Below are 14729 nucleotides of genomic sequence, written 5' to 3' on the forward strand. Positions count from 1 at the left end.
GGAGGGAAAATAAAATTTTTGAGTAAAATTTTAAGTTTTCCCCTCTTGACAATGAGACATTGTCCCATATTGGAAGAGGAAGAGATTTTTGGTGGGTATATATATAATTGCTCTTCTTGTAACTCTTAAAGAGTTAAGAAGAAAGCAAGCCTCGCGCCGTCGTCGTTGTCGCTCGCTCGGCTCGGCTTCGGCTACGGCTACGGCTTCGGATTTGGATTTGGATTTGGATTTGGTCAAATGATCGATTGATTGATTAATTTTTTGGACCAAATTTATTTGTTAATAGTAAATATTAACGTAAGATTATCCGCATTTGTAACGAATATTTTTCAATCAGTGTATTGACCACAAGGCAGCCGCCTAATGCTCTTCCCACCATGATTGTGCTTGCTCCACAAACAAGCTAATGCTTGCTCCACCATGGAGGGTGGACGATTGTTCTTCTTCAACACTGGTTGCTATATATATGTGCAGCAGCTGTTGAAGAAAGACACACAACACACAAGACATAAACTGAAATCGCTCAACAGATTTGGCTATACATTGCACTCCTTCCTCTCAGTATTTCCATACGATTTTCTGAGTATCTACTCCTTCATTCTGCATTGTTTTAACTTCAAACAAAGCAACTGTAAGTGTGATTTGCTACCGAACTTTGTGTTCGCTGAAACACTGGGGTTTGGAGTACCGCTATACCAGTGTGTGATTCGTTCTATCCTAGGAGAAAATAATCCATTACCTTGGGTACTAGGAGGGGATTAAATTCCTTAAGGAAACACTGTGAATTCAGTGGGCTCGAATTATTTATTGTTTCATTACGATAACTTATATTTTGCAGAATTATTATTTACAAATATAGCAATATTGACGGGGATAACACTATACATGGAATAGTAAATTTCGAAGCACCAAACTGATTGATTCAGAAAATAGATTATGATTTAACTCGTTCAGAAAATACTTAAATGGTAAAAAATTACCTGTATATACCATCCAATGTATATATGTGTGCATTAAATCTAGTGATTAATTTAAATTTAACTCACTTATGCCATCTGAATTTAATTTAATGGATTAGGTGAGTGATGTAAACAAAGACAGGTTCATATTGGATTTAATCTATTTGAAATGAGCTTTGCGATTGTGACTTAACGTAATGAATCTAGTGATTATCAACTTGGTGTTGAAAGCCTGAACTAGAAGTACTGATTAAATAACTTTCGCAAGCTAAAAAAAGCAAAAATAAGAATAAAAATGGATAAAGAGAAAATTTCGGTCCCACTCAACAACTGCTAGGTTAGGTGCATTACTCCAGGCTTATTCGTAAGTCATGATCAACACTTTTAGTTGAACTTTATTTTTTTAAAACTTATTAAACTTTAACCTCAACTCATTCGTTTAAGCTCTTGAATTTATCTAACACAAGGAGCCTCGTATAGAGACGGATTTAAATTTTTTAGAATATGGGTATACCATTAAATAAATGAGACAAGAGAAAATGTTTAGTCCGGACATTTTTCGTTTTTATGTAAAAAATAAATCTCCCCAAATAGGTCGCACCGATTTCTATTGGTCAGTAGAGGCATGGTTATCCCTTGTAAATTCAAATTATTTCATTTGAAGAAGTATTTTAATACCTTGGATTATATGATACAGTGGATACACCTTGAAAAGGGAACATTTTCCTCAATATTAAATAGGGCGTGGTCCATGATGGACTAATCGTTACTAGAAGGTGCTCTTCTGATTTGAAAACACAGAAAAAGTTTTAAAACCTGTTTGGTTCGGTTTCTTAAGGCCTAAAAGGGAAATGGTTGATAAGCAACTGTATATAATATTTACTTAATCTAGCCGAATATATATATATACCGCTTATTTTAGTTTAAAAGATTAAGTGAGCGATTATTTTGGTTAATTCTTCTTAAATTTTAATCTATGTTGGATTGCACAAATTTTTGCTTAATTTCATGGAATTTTTACATTCTTATACACTATTTGAAACTTTATTACCCTCCCTACTCAAGTTTCAATTTAATTACATCCTATATACAAATTTACCAATTATATACACTTTAGAAATTAAATGAGTATCCCTTTTATATTAGGAATCAATTATTTCTCATCCTTATTCTCTCTCCGTCTCTCTCTCTCTCTCTCTCTCTCTCTCTCTCTCTCTCTCTCTCTCTCTCTCCTGCGCTCTCTCTATCTCTCAATCCCTAATTTCAGTAATATAGAGCAAAGGAAAAGAGAGTATCAATTCCACCATTGACAGCCATTAAAAAGCTTTGAAGTTTTGAATTCGAATTTGAGTTTTCAAAAAATATTATTTGTTTGGATTGGGCGTTGTTGCAAACAATTGAGAATATTATTTGGAGTTTATATCTCAATTTTGAGAGTGTTTCGGTGAAGATTAAACTTGATTTTTGCTGAATTTCAGAATGAAACTCGAAGAAGAAGAAGAAGAAGAAGGCATGATATACATTATACTTACGAAATTGTAGTAAAGTTGTAGTAAAATTGTAGGTAAATTGTATTCTGTTGTTTATATATATTTTTATTTAAATATTGTTTGAAAGTTGAACAATATTGTATTTAAGTTGTATGATATTGTAGTTGTATATAATTGGGTAGAAATAATGTATGAAAGTTGTAGATAAGTTGTAGATAAGTTGTATAATATATAATTAGTTGTATGGAATTTTGTTTTTACTATGTATAAATCAGATACAAAATATACAAAAGACATATTGTATAAATTTTGTATAAAAATTATATTTAAGTGGTATAATATTATAGTTGTATATAACTGGGTAGAAATAATATGTAAAAGTTGCAGATAAGTTGTAGATAAGTTGTATAATATATAATTAATTGTATGAAAAATATTCACATTGATATTAGAAAAATAAATTTGAGTTAAACTAAAATAAATTTCCTAACTTTGAGTTGTTCGATTAATGACTTTCCATTACCTATCCTAAGCTCAATCACGGGATTTGACTGTTTGGTTTCCAGTTTCGTCCTTGTTTCAATGTGAACCTTTTCTCTGCCTCGAAAGGCCAAGGAGCAGGTTTATCAACATCAGAACTTTTGCTAAAATTCTATACGGTTTTCACAGGTAAAGAATACTACTACAGTAAATGGAACAAGTTCAGAGCAATTGACCAAACACTGAAACCTCTTGTGGTTATTCTTTGATTTTTTTTCATGTTTGTGAGGTCATCTTCTTCTATAATAAACAAATATTTGTTCACTTTTTCTAATATTAATTTGTAACAAGAAAACAACTTTGAATAGTTTATTGAGTAGACACATCTGTTCATGGATCCCAAGGGTTCAAAGCAGCCGCAAAAGGGATCCCGTACCAATATTCCGGAGAGAAGAAAGAGAAGAGGAGAAAAAAAGAAAAATGGTGTAACTAAATCCCTTAATTGAAGGCACTAATAATGGATTAAGAGCCTTTTAAGGTGGAGTATATATATTTTGTAGATAAAACTTGTTTAGGTCGGGTAATGAACTAAACATGGACATTTTTGGTAATAAAGTTTTAAATAGTGTATATGAACGAAAAAATTCCTAATTTCATGGATCTTTAGCAGGCCATATTTACTATTTACTTTTTTTTGGTCATATATATTAATTATACACGATTATATATATATAATACATGAATTTTATATATATATATATATATATATATATATATATATATATATATAATACTTTCTGGTACCTAAGTTTAAGCGGTTGGTGAACGGCTATTTGGGTTAATTCTTGTACTTTTTCATTGTAAGTTTTAGCATGGGATCAGATCAGATACAATACTTGGGCCTCACGTTACCCATTTGGGCCGAGACACATCCGATGATGTTTGGGCTCACCTTTCTTCCTTTTAATAGAGAGCCGTCCCACTTCCCTCATTTTCAAAATTCAAATTTAGTCCTCATTCCGCAAATACCTCTTAAATAGTGCCCTTTTCCACAACGGCACCTATACCTTCAACAAACCCTATATAAGCCCTCGTATTCTCTCCCCTTTTTCAAATCAAAAGCCAAAACCCTTCCGCCATCACTCTCTTCTCTGCCCCACAGCTCCAGTTGTGCGTATATATATATACACACACTGTGCCGCTCTAGGTATATACATTTTCCCTTGATTTATTGATTCATCCGAAGCAAAAATGTCGCTGAGACCGAGTGCGAGGACGGAGGTTCGTCGGAACCGGTATAAGGTAGCCGTGGATGCGGAGGAAGGAAGGCGTAGGAGAGAGGATAACATGGTTGAGATTCGTAAGAATAGGAGAGAGGAAAGCTTACAGAAGAAGCGACGTGAAGGTCTTCAACCGGATCAGCTACATAATGTTCCCGTTCAGACAACCTCTGGCGAAAAGGTGGAAAATAGATCTGTAGTTTTCATTTCCTTATGTTTTATCGACTACTACTGTTAGATTAAGTTTCTGATTGGATTGAATATTGACCTTTCCTGTTATTTATTGTCAGTTAGAATATTAACTTATGATTTCCTTGATTTTCATCATGTATTTGTCTGTTTGGTGAAGTTTAGGATTTTCCTAGTAGTATTTTTCTGAACATGGATTGATATTGAATAAGGATTTTTCTGTTGAGTTGTCGTTATGCTTTTGACAAACTTGTATTGACTTGCTATGAAGTGTTTCTGAATGTTTATGTTTGGTCGTTGTTGACTTGTTTGTAAATATATGCCCAAACGATGAGTGAGGTGTTGTATAGATTTGAATATTCTTTTTGTACTAGACTGTGACTTCTTCCAAGTATCCATTGGTTTGTTTATATCTGCATGTGAAAGAAGTTGCATGGTTTTGTGAAGCGTATTGAACATATTGGTTTTGCGACAAAGTTTTGTTGTATCGATCTACAATACTTGAAATATATTTTACTCTTTTCTTCATGTGTAGCTACTGATGTTTGTTTCAAATGCCTTTGTTTTGCAGTTAGAGATGATACCACAATTGGTTGCAGGTGTTTGGGGCGAAGATGGCAATGTACAGCTTGAGGCTACTTCTTATTTCAGAAAAATGCTCTCAATCGGTAACCATTGTTATGTAGATACAAATATTCCTGTTTTTATTGCCGAGTTTTCTGGTGGTTTCTTACCCAGTAGACATATTTTTTGATTTTGATAACTATACAGAAAGGAGTCCCCCAATAACGGAAGTAATTCAAGCTGGTGTAGTTCCTCGTTTTGTTCAATTTCTTATGAGAGATGACTTTCCACAGCTTCAGGTGTTAAACCCCTCCACTACTTGCATTATCCTTGTATCGTCCTGCAAGATAGATAGTCTGACTATGAGTTTCCTTGTATCTATCAACATTACTTCAGTTTGAGGCAGCTTGGGCTCTCACAAATATTGCATCTGGAACATCTGAGCATACAAAGGTGGTAATTGATTCTGGTGCAGTCCCAAGTTTTGTGAAACTTCTTGGTTCTCCTAGCGATGATGTCCGAGAGCAGGTATACACAAGAAAAAATAGATTAAATTTTGTTCGTAGTTATTTATAATGGATTTGTCTTGTCCTTGCTCTTCTTCTATTATACTTCTGAGGTATGCAATAACATTGGTATTTGTGGTTCTGACAACATGATTTTTTCATCATTTAGGCTGTGTGGGCTCTAGGAAATGTTGCTGGTGATTCACCAAAATGCCGTGATCTAGTCCTTAGCTGTGGTGCTTTGGCTCCCTTGTTGGCCCAATTTAACCCAAATGCCAAGCTATCTATGCTGAGAAATGCCACTTGGACACTTTCAAATTTCTGTAGAGGGAAGCCACAACCTTCTTTTGATCAGGTGTGTCCTAAACGCTTGATTTATTTGTTGATCAGTGATCAATGATACAAACTTTTAACAGTAGTCATATATTCTTAGTCCTTGCCGATGAGGAATGAGCGAGGAGTTCCATTTCCCTTATCATAAGTAATACTGTGGGAGGTTGTTCCTTCTCTCATTTCTTAATAGCTTATCACAAATAAAACGCAAATGCCCCGAGTTCAATTAAGGTGAAGTTGTTTCATTGGACAAAGCAGGTTTTTTTTCAAGACTGTAACAAACCACCAGGTTGTCCTAGATGCATTTTACCTGTTACAGTCTTCTTTTTGAAGCAATTAATAATTTACTGATTTTGTCGAAAACTAAAGATATGTTTTCTGAACAAAAGCTGTGGAAACTTCTATCTTATTTATTGTTTGAATAATGTTAGCATTACTACGATTTCATTTTCAAATTTTGTATGTTTTTAAGTTGCTGTTTTATGATATGTGAATCTATTTGACTGGGCATGAAGTTTAATAAAAAAGAGAAGACTTTTGAACTTGTGTAAAATGAGGCACATATATATGTGTGGCTATAAATCATTGCATAAAGGTAAATTTTTTCCAAATATGGAAAGGGGTCATTCATTTTTGGCATGGACTAAAAAGGAAATAGGTTCACATAAATTGAAACAGAGGGAGTATAATTTATTATCCAAAGTATAAAAGAAACATGTTATTTGGAAAATGAATGAAACGAACATGTTATGAGGAACAAATGTTGAGGAAACTGGAAGCTATGCCTCTCATAATTTGTAAACTGGATGTACAGACAAGGCCTGCTCTTCCAGCTCTTCAACAGCTAATACATTCGACCGATGAAGAAGTTTTAACTGATGCATGCTGGGCACTCTCATATCTTTCCGATGGTACAAATGATAAAATTCAAGCTGTTATTGATTCTGGAGTATGTCCCCGACTGGTTGAGTTGTTAGGGTAAGTACCCTTATTTTTTTAGTGTACTTCTGGGTTATCGAGTTCTATAATTATTATCTTTCTCACTGATGGGTGGCATTTGTATGTCCTGACATTAATGATTGTTTTTCATATTTTTAGTCATCCTTCTCCGTCGGTGCTGATTCCTGCTCTAAGGACAGTTGGAAATATTGTCACCGGAGATGATATGCAAACTCAGGTATATGCTAGAATAATTTTTCAGTTTATACAAATAATGTCTGCCTTGCGTTCGTAGTAGTCCTTGGTTCTTCCGGTGCATGATTGCTGAATGTATGTTTTTTTTTTTTTTTTTCATTTCCTATGGTTGAATCTGCATCAAGCAGCATTACATTTATGTTTGTCCTCTCTACTTGATGACTTTAGGTTAATTTGTTATTTTGCAACTGCCTTTTAGATTTTTGATTTTTGAGGATGGTATACTCATCTGGTGGGAAGTGTTTGATTGCTTTTCTGTGAGAGTGAGTTTTCAAGTTTCACTTGACTATTATCTTGCTTTCTTTTAATTTCCCACCCCATTAATCTACTTTGGAATTTGTGCATAGTCATTCTCTTTATTCTTAGCTCTTGAAATGCTCTTAACCTGATGTCGGAAACTAAAAGCAGGGACGATGGAATAAAAGATATTTTGATGTTTCTTGACCTCATGGATGAATAACATATAGTATTTCCGTTTATGTGATGTGTGAAACAACTTCCAATAAAACTCTTTTTTCTTGATGTATGTATTAGAGGTGTAGAATGTTGAAGACCAGAAATTTCTGAACTTTCAAGAAATTGGCTGTAGAAATAAACACATTGAACTCAATTGCTGCCTCACATGTTACTGAATCTTTGGATGATATTCCGTTGACAAACTGTGCTTTTATTATGTTGCACGCTATATATATATATATATATATATATATATATATATATATATATGACATCTTATAAGTGGTTATAAATGATTATGTAATATTAACTAGGACCCCAAACTCTATAAGGGATCATTTTTTTTTAATTAATAAGGACATTCTCTCTTCTCTCTTTAAATACTAAACAATTATCTCTTTGTTTCGTTCAGTGTATCATCAATCATCAGGCTTTGCCCTGTCTCTTGGTCTTGTTGAATGGTAATCACAAGAAAAGTATAAAGAAGGAAGCTTGTTGGACAATTTCAAACATTACAGCTGGCAACAAGGAGCAAATTCAGGTAAACAATTGCTAGCAGTATAACATCGCTCGCCCTCCGTCCACACCCCCAACAAAAAAACATCTGGATTAAATTTAGCAATCTCTTTTGGCAATCCTTTAACTTGAAGATGTATATTGATTGTTTCAACAAATTCAGGTAAACAATTGCTAGCAGTATAACATCGCTCACCCTCCTCCGTCCACACCCCCAACAAAAAAACATCTGGATTAAATTTAGCGGTCTCTTTTGGCAATCCTTTAACTTGAAGATGTATATTGATTGTTTCAACTGCACTTCACGGTCAAAGTATTCTTTCTTGCTGCAGTGTGTAATTGAGGCTGGTGTTTTTGGTCCTCTTGTTAATTTGCTTCAAAATGCGGAGTTTGATATTAAAAAAGAGGCTGCATGGGCAATCTCCAATGCCACATCTGGTGGTACTAATGAACAGATCAAGTAAGAATTTGACATTCTGGTTTCTTAGAACCATAATTTTTCTGGCATACACTCAGACGACCTTATTTTGTTTTGTATCTTATCCTGCAGATACCTTGTAAGTCAAGGTTGTATCAAACCACTCTGTGATCTCCTAGTTTGTCCTGACCCGAGGATTGTCACAGTTTGTCTTGAAGGGCTTGAAAATATTTTGAAGGTTGGCGATGTTGAGAATTTGGGTGAGGCAGGAAATATAAACGTGTATGCTCAAATGATTGATGATGCAGAAGGTATAGAAAAAATAGAGAATCTTCAAAGTCATGACAATCAAGAGATTTATGAAAAGGCTGTGAAGATTCTTGAGACGTACTGGTTGGAAGAAGATGATGAGACCATGCCACCTGGTGATGCGCCCCAACAGGGTTTCCAGTTTGGAGGCGGGAATGTCTCTGTACCATCAGGTGGATTCAACTTCAACTGAAAGGTCTGTAACTGAACTTTTTTTATCCTTAATGTTCCTAAGAATTTGGTCAAGGAGTGGTTTGCTAGACGTCTAACTTTGTTGGAGACGTCTAACTTTGTGGCTTGATATATATAATGTTCCTATATATATATCTTTGTTTTTTAAGCATGGAGCATCAATTTTCAACTGCAGGATTTTTCGGGTGACGCATTACCTCTACAAGTGAAAACTGATTCTGCTGGTTCCAGTTTAAGGTTTTGCATTGCTGAAGGGCTTGCGTAGGAGCAATATTAGTGTCCTGAGCATTAGCCATTCAATCTATTCTCTATGAAGGATCCTCAAATATTCTCGTTGCCTATTTCTTCATAGCTAAGTCAAAGTTCTTTTATCGTTTCACCTTTGTTGGGAATTTGCTACGTTCCCTAAAATTCTTTGTTCACCCGACTTAAATGATTTATTGGCATCACCTCTTCTTGATGTTGAATTTAATTGCTTAGATCTTAGTATTATTTTCCTTGTCTGTTTCGATGATGAAAGTTGGTAGCATTTGAGTATTGAAAGTAATTTCTATACAACAACTGCAACTTAGTCCCAAACAATTTCTTTACTCATGTTCTTCCCTTTGAAGGTTGGGAGTGTTCCTTTTGACGAAAACTATTAATTGCGTGATGGTTTTGTCAGTTGCAAGATTTATCTTTAATCGCTTCTTCATTTGCAGACTAAGAATTACACAACAGTCTTCAGTAGAAAATTTGAATCTAGTTGTTTAAAACTACAAATTTGAATGTTTACTAACTTACTATTATTTCGACGAACCATTCTTATTATTATCATCAAGTTCCCTCATTAACCTACTTCCATTGAATGCATCAAGGCTATTGTTGGAGACGTCTAACTTTGTGGCTTGATTTAAATCTCGAACGAATTAACACATTTGTTGTGGTTGGTGCTATATGCTTTTGAACTCTGATTTAACAAAGAATTTAAGTTCGGGGTAAGTGTATATTAGGTTTTTAACTGAATAGGTGGTAACTATATTAGCCAAAAAATCTCGATGAAAATTGCTATAATCTATAAAGCTCTGATCTGCGATTTATTGTAGTGAGACCCCGCTTCCGCAACAAAATTAAAAAATGATAGTAATTCCAATGTGAAATTATTATACTCTTGAATGAATTACAGTACAAGAATAGCCGCCTAATGAAGGATATTGTTTATTAAAGAAAGAAGAAAATAACTAATATGTGGCATAATATATAATCAAGATTATGGTATTAATATTTAAACATAATCTTGCAGTCACTAGTAGATTGGCACTGTATTGTGTTAGAAACATACGAATCTAGAGTCCCTCATTGATGTTCAGTAACAAAAGTAAATGTGCTCGTATATATTCGAGCAATGGCTTCTCATTCGCATGCTCCAATTCCAACTTTCCCAAGTACTTCTCATTCATATGCTCCAATTCCAACTTCTCTGCATTAATAGGAAGTGTACCATAAGGGTGAAAAGCTGTCGTGAATCCTTTCGAGTTTACACTCGCAGTTTGAACACCACAGGCGCTGTTAATGTTGTTGTTTAATGACAATGCTTTCACCACCAATTGCTCAGCTTCTTCTTCAGTCATTCCTTTCTTCCATTCTTTTTCCAAGAAATCATTCAAATCAACAGCCCCATGTCCTCCTACACCAAAATTAGACTTCTCCATTACCACCCCACTAAAACCTATCTCATATATTTTGCCTCCTCCATTCTTGTCCCATCCACCAAGTAGCACACCAGTTTGTAACATATTTTTCTTGTTGTTAATGTCATATGCAGATAATACCATACCAACAATCTCGGCCGCAACCGTAGCAGTAGTTTCTTGATCAAGAAAGTTGCGAGCATCTTCTAAAAGGACTTGTGTATCTGCTCCAAGTGCACAGTGACACAAGAAAACATTCGCAGTCAGCTGTGTGATTATGTCAGTGGAGCCAAGAATGACGCCGCCGTCGTAAGTGACGCCGACGATGGTGGTGGTGGTGGTTTTTGACGGGTGGGACTCGTCGGAATCAATGATGAAGATGCACATACTTCAGGTGTTAATTAAAAATTGATCAAACTAAAAGTAATGAGAATGATGTGTGGTGGATTAAACCGATGGGTGTTTATATAATAAGAGTTTTCACTACTTTGATTCGGAGTAGGAAATAGCAGGGGATTTCCCAAATGGGATAGTAGAACCGTAGTTCTGTTACTAGTTCAAGTGGGATTATGAAAAGAATACTAGTTCAACTAGGATTATGAAGATGGAGACTTTCCTAAAATGGAATTATAGTTCTTTCAACTTTAATAATTATGATATTTTGATCCTTACTAACTCAAATTACTTAGTTTGACCCTTTCATGTTTATGATTTGGACATTTGGAATTTTGGCCGATTGTTGAGACAGTGTGGAATAAGAAAGCATTATTGTTGGGTGTGCGAATAAAGTATCACATTGGAACGCGTTACCGAAAAGATTGAAAGTCTAGGTGTAGTGATCTGTTAATGGTGTGAGATTTTTTGGGAAAATCCATGCGGGCTTGACCCAAAGTATACAATATCACGTCATGTGAAGAGTATTTCTGAGCCGTTTTAGCATACTCTGGGCCGTTTTAGCCCAACAATTATATTACCGTGTATTTATTTGATGAATCTAACTTTATATATACCGTGAAATTTTATACAGTCAATATATTTAATTTATTATAGCATATATTAACGTTATCTTTCACGTCAATAATCTCACATTTTTATGAATAATAACATTCTATTTTACATCATGTGATCAGATAGCGTAGATATTTTTTCTGTGGCTACTATAAGTGATTATAAGTTGAACTCTATTAAAATATAATGATTATTGGATTGTTTTCAATATATTGTTTGAATAGTTTATTCCATAAAGAAAATATAGTTTGAACCAAAAGAAAAAGGATAGAGAAAAATATAGTTGCTCCTAAGGTAAAAGAATGCCTCAGCACAAGCATATTTTCACCTTTAATTTCTTAAAGGCGATTAATCTTTCCATTTTCTATAATCAAAACAGAATCATAAGGTATTATTTTCTTCTTGTTTTGATTCCCCACCCTTTTAATCCCTTTTATTGAAGCTATTACTCCTTTGGTGGCTCAAACCCACTTTGAGATTGTAAGTGGGGTGCTAACCATCTGAACAATTTTCTTTAGTCGAATCATAAGATATTAAGTTCTATTCTTATCTTAATTATCAGTATATATTAATAGTAATAACCTTTTCTAGAAAATGTGAATTAACTTTTTATGTTAGAACCCCAATTTTCTTTCTAATAGTTCCATGTTGTATCATCTTCAATGGAAGATACATTGGGCATATATCCGTTTACCTGATAACAGTCATAGATATCTATGTTAGAGAAGTCACCAATTTCTATGATCGATCATACTTAAATTTATATACTTAACTCTAGATTGATTCTTGGTGTTTGGATGAAAGAAAGATTGTTCTTTTTTTCTATTTTTATTGCTAAAGAAGTAGAATAGTATTCCTTCCATTTCATTTAATGTAATCCGTTTGACTGTATACTTAATTTGTTAAGAAATTTTTCAGCAACCGTATTAGTCTTTTTCGTGTCAGTGGCAACTCCTTCCGTGGGTCTATGGATTCAATGGAGGAATTGATTGAGCATGGACCTTTTTTAGAATTCAGATAGCGAGATCGAGAGGATTGTAACACATTTATTATTATTTTCAATTATTTACTGTACATTTTTTGATATTTACAAGTAAATAATCCGCACATTCCGCACTTGTATATGATTCAGATTCGTAAGGTCCTTTAAAAGTCAAAGTGTTTTCTACCAAAATTCTTCTCATTTCCAGAATTTATACTCAAAAACTCTAATTAAACGCTAAAATAATTGTATTCAATTAAGGAGCATGGCTTGTATTCTTTTGTTGGAGTCTTGAAGAAAAGGCTAGGTAGCTCCTTAAACTTGGTGGAATCCGAACATTCCCTTTGACTACTCCAGTTAGACTATTTTCTCATTAATATTTGTGTATATTACAGAACTTTCCATCATCTTTTGTTGCTTCCTTTGTTACCACAATGTATTATCTTTTCTTGTCAATTACTTCACTTACATCTCCTCAAAAACCAGAGGTCTAGTGCATGCAGGTCGACACGTGGTAGAGTTAACACTTAATTTGGCAGGTCTTTGTGCCGTCAAAACGCAAAATTGAAGGCCATTTCTGTCATTTGACATCGAAAAATTAGGGTTGAATCACTTTCTTTTGATGTCTGTCCTTCTATAATATCGAGCTCAGACCCATCATTACATCAGCCCCTTCACCCCCACACCCCTGCTTCTCCCACCACCTTCCCTCTGATCCTCCTTTACTCCCCGCATTATCACTTTTTTTGGTTGTTTTCTCCAATTTTTTGCATTTTCTTCACTTCAACTACGTCCTCTGTCGGTCAATCTTTCTTCATTAGTTCATGGATCCAATACAAAAGGTAAATTTAGTAGACCCTATTTATACTTCAATTTGCCAGCATTGTGGTTTTGCTTCTTATAAATTGTTACTTATACAGGGAGATTCTTTGGCTAATGAGACAACTGAGAGTACTAAATCTTGCACTGATTGCAAAACTACAAAGACACCCTTGTGGAGAGTTGGTCCTTATGGGCCTAAGGTAAGTTAATTACACCCATTTTTCGGGTCATAATCATCGATTTCTAATCTGGGCTTTGTTCCATATCAGTTGATCAGTTGCTAATTCGCATTATTAATCACTTTATTGCAGTCACTGTGCAATGCTTGTGGGATCAAATATAGGAAGAAAAAGGGTACCCCATCTGGATTTGGCAAAGACCCAGAGAAGAAGAAGAAAGAGAGAGACATTTCTAACAGTAGTACGGACAAACTAGCTCACAGCCAAAAGGATAAAATTGGAAAAGATGGGAAGCTAAGCAAAGGATTGAAAGTGAGATTTATGATGTTAGGGAAAGAGGTGGTGATATTACAGAGACAGAGATCTTCAATGAAGAAGAAGCCAAGAAATCATAGGAAGTTTGGTGAAGTTGAAAGAGCTGCTCTTCTTTTGATGGCTCTGTCTTGTGGCTCTGTTTTTGCCTAAAGTCAGCACCTGTAGTCAGTACTAATTACTAAACCCTAACCTCTTTTTTTTGCTTATTAAAGTAGATAAACCCTTGTTTTTAAGCTTAGTCAAAGCTTTTAGGGGTACCATAAAAATATTCCAGATTGGGTTAACAGAAAAAAGGATCTGGTTTTAGAGCCTTTTAAAGATATGGCTTGATTTTGGTAGCTTAGGAAAAGGAAAGGAAGAAAGTGAAATTGTACATATATGATGGTGCTGATGATCGAATATGCTTTTTTTTTTTTTTTTTTTTTAGTTTTGCACTTTATTGTCTCTCTCTCTGTTTGCTGCCCAAAATTGGATTATCATTTGATATTCTGCAATTGTGAATTATGTTTGTCTTATAAAGTTGATGAAGAACCTCAAAAGTTTTTTGCCAATTTCATGTTTTGTTCAATTGATGTTCAAGACACTGAGTTTAATTTCAACTTTTGTCGTTCTGTTTTATGCTAATTCATTAATTGTAACTTGTAGGAGAGAAAAAGTGAGTGTCTCTTTTTAACTACTACAGTAGTATTTAAGTCCTAAATTTTCCTTCAAACTAGAAAAGGAAATTGCCAATATATAGTACATACAACTTACATCTGATTGTGAACTATAAACTTGTCTAAGGCAACATTCAATTAAAAGGCAATCTGATGTTAAAGAAATTCTCTACCAGAGCTTTGTGAAATAAATGTGGGAGAGAAGAGGTCT

At 34.4% G+C, this 14729-nt stretch overlaps 3 protein-coding genes across 3 annotated transcripts; 2 read left to right on the forward strand and 1 right to left on the reverse strand.

Annotated features, from left to right (window-relative positions):
- The first annotated feature begins 4023 nt into the window (after positions 1–4023).
- Positions 4024–9378, forward strand: LOC104105838 (importin subunit alpha-2-like). The gene is made up of 11 exons (XM_009614243.3): positions 4024–4390; positions 4970–5066; positions 5170–5261; positions 5359–5490; positions 5638–5823; positions 6616–6779; positions 6900–6978; positions 7864–7992; positions 8300–8427; positions 8518–8890; positions 9062–9378. Exons 1-10 carry the CDS (start codon positions 4181–4183, stop codon positions 8885–8887), a joined length of 1587 nt encoding a protein of 528 aa, XP_009612538.1. The 5' UTR covers positions 4024–4180; the 3' UTR covers positions 8888–8890; positions 9062–9378.
- Positions 9379–10211: 833 nt separating this feature from the next.
- LOC104105840 (proteasome subunit beta type-6-like) lies at positions 10212–10943 on the reverse strand. Its single transcript, XM_009614245.1, has one exon. It carries the CDS (start codon positions 10941–10943, stop codon positions 10212–10214), a length of 732 nt encoding a protein of 243 aa, XP_009612540.1.
- A 2247-nt stretch (positions 10944–13190) lies between these two features.
- Positions 13191–14284, forward strand: LOC104105837 (GATA transcription factor 17-like). The gene is made up of 3 exons (XM_009614242.4): positions 13191–13388; positions 13467–13568; positions 13680–14284. The coding sequence occupies exons 1-3, from the start codon at positions 13371–13373 to the stop codon at positions 14010–14012; spliced, it is 453 nt and encodes a 150-aa protein (XP_009612537.1). The 5' UTR covers positions 13191–13370; the 3' UTR covers positions 14013–14284.
- Positions 14285–14729: the final 445 nt, after the last annotated feature.

This window comes from Nicotiana tomentosiformis, chromosome 1, assembly GCF_000390325.3.
Source record: "Nicotiana tomentosiformis chromosome 1, ASM39032v3, whole genome shotgun sequence".
Taxonomy (NCBI): domain Eukaryota; kingdom Viridiplantae; phylum Streptophyta; class Magnoliopsida; order Solanales; family Solanaceae; genus Nicotiana; species Nicotiana tomentosiformis.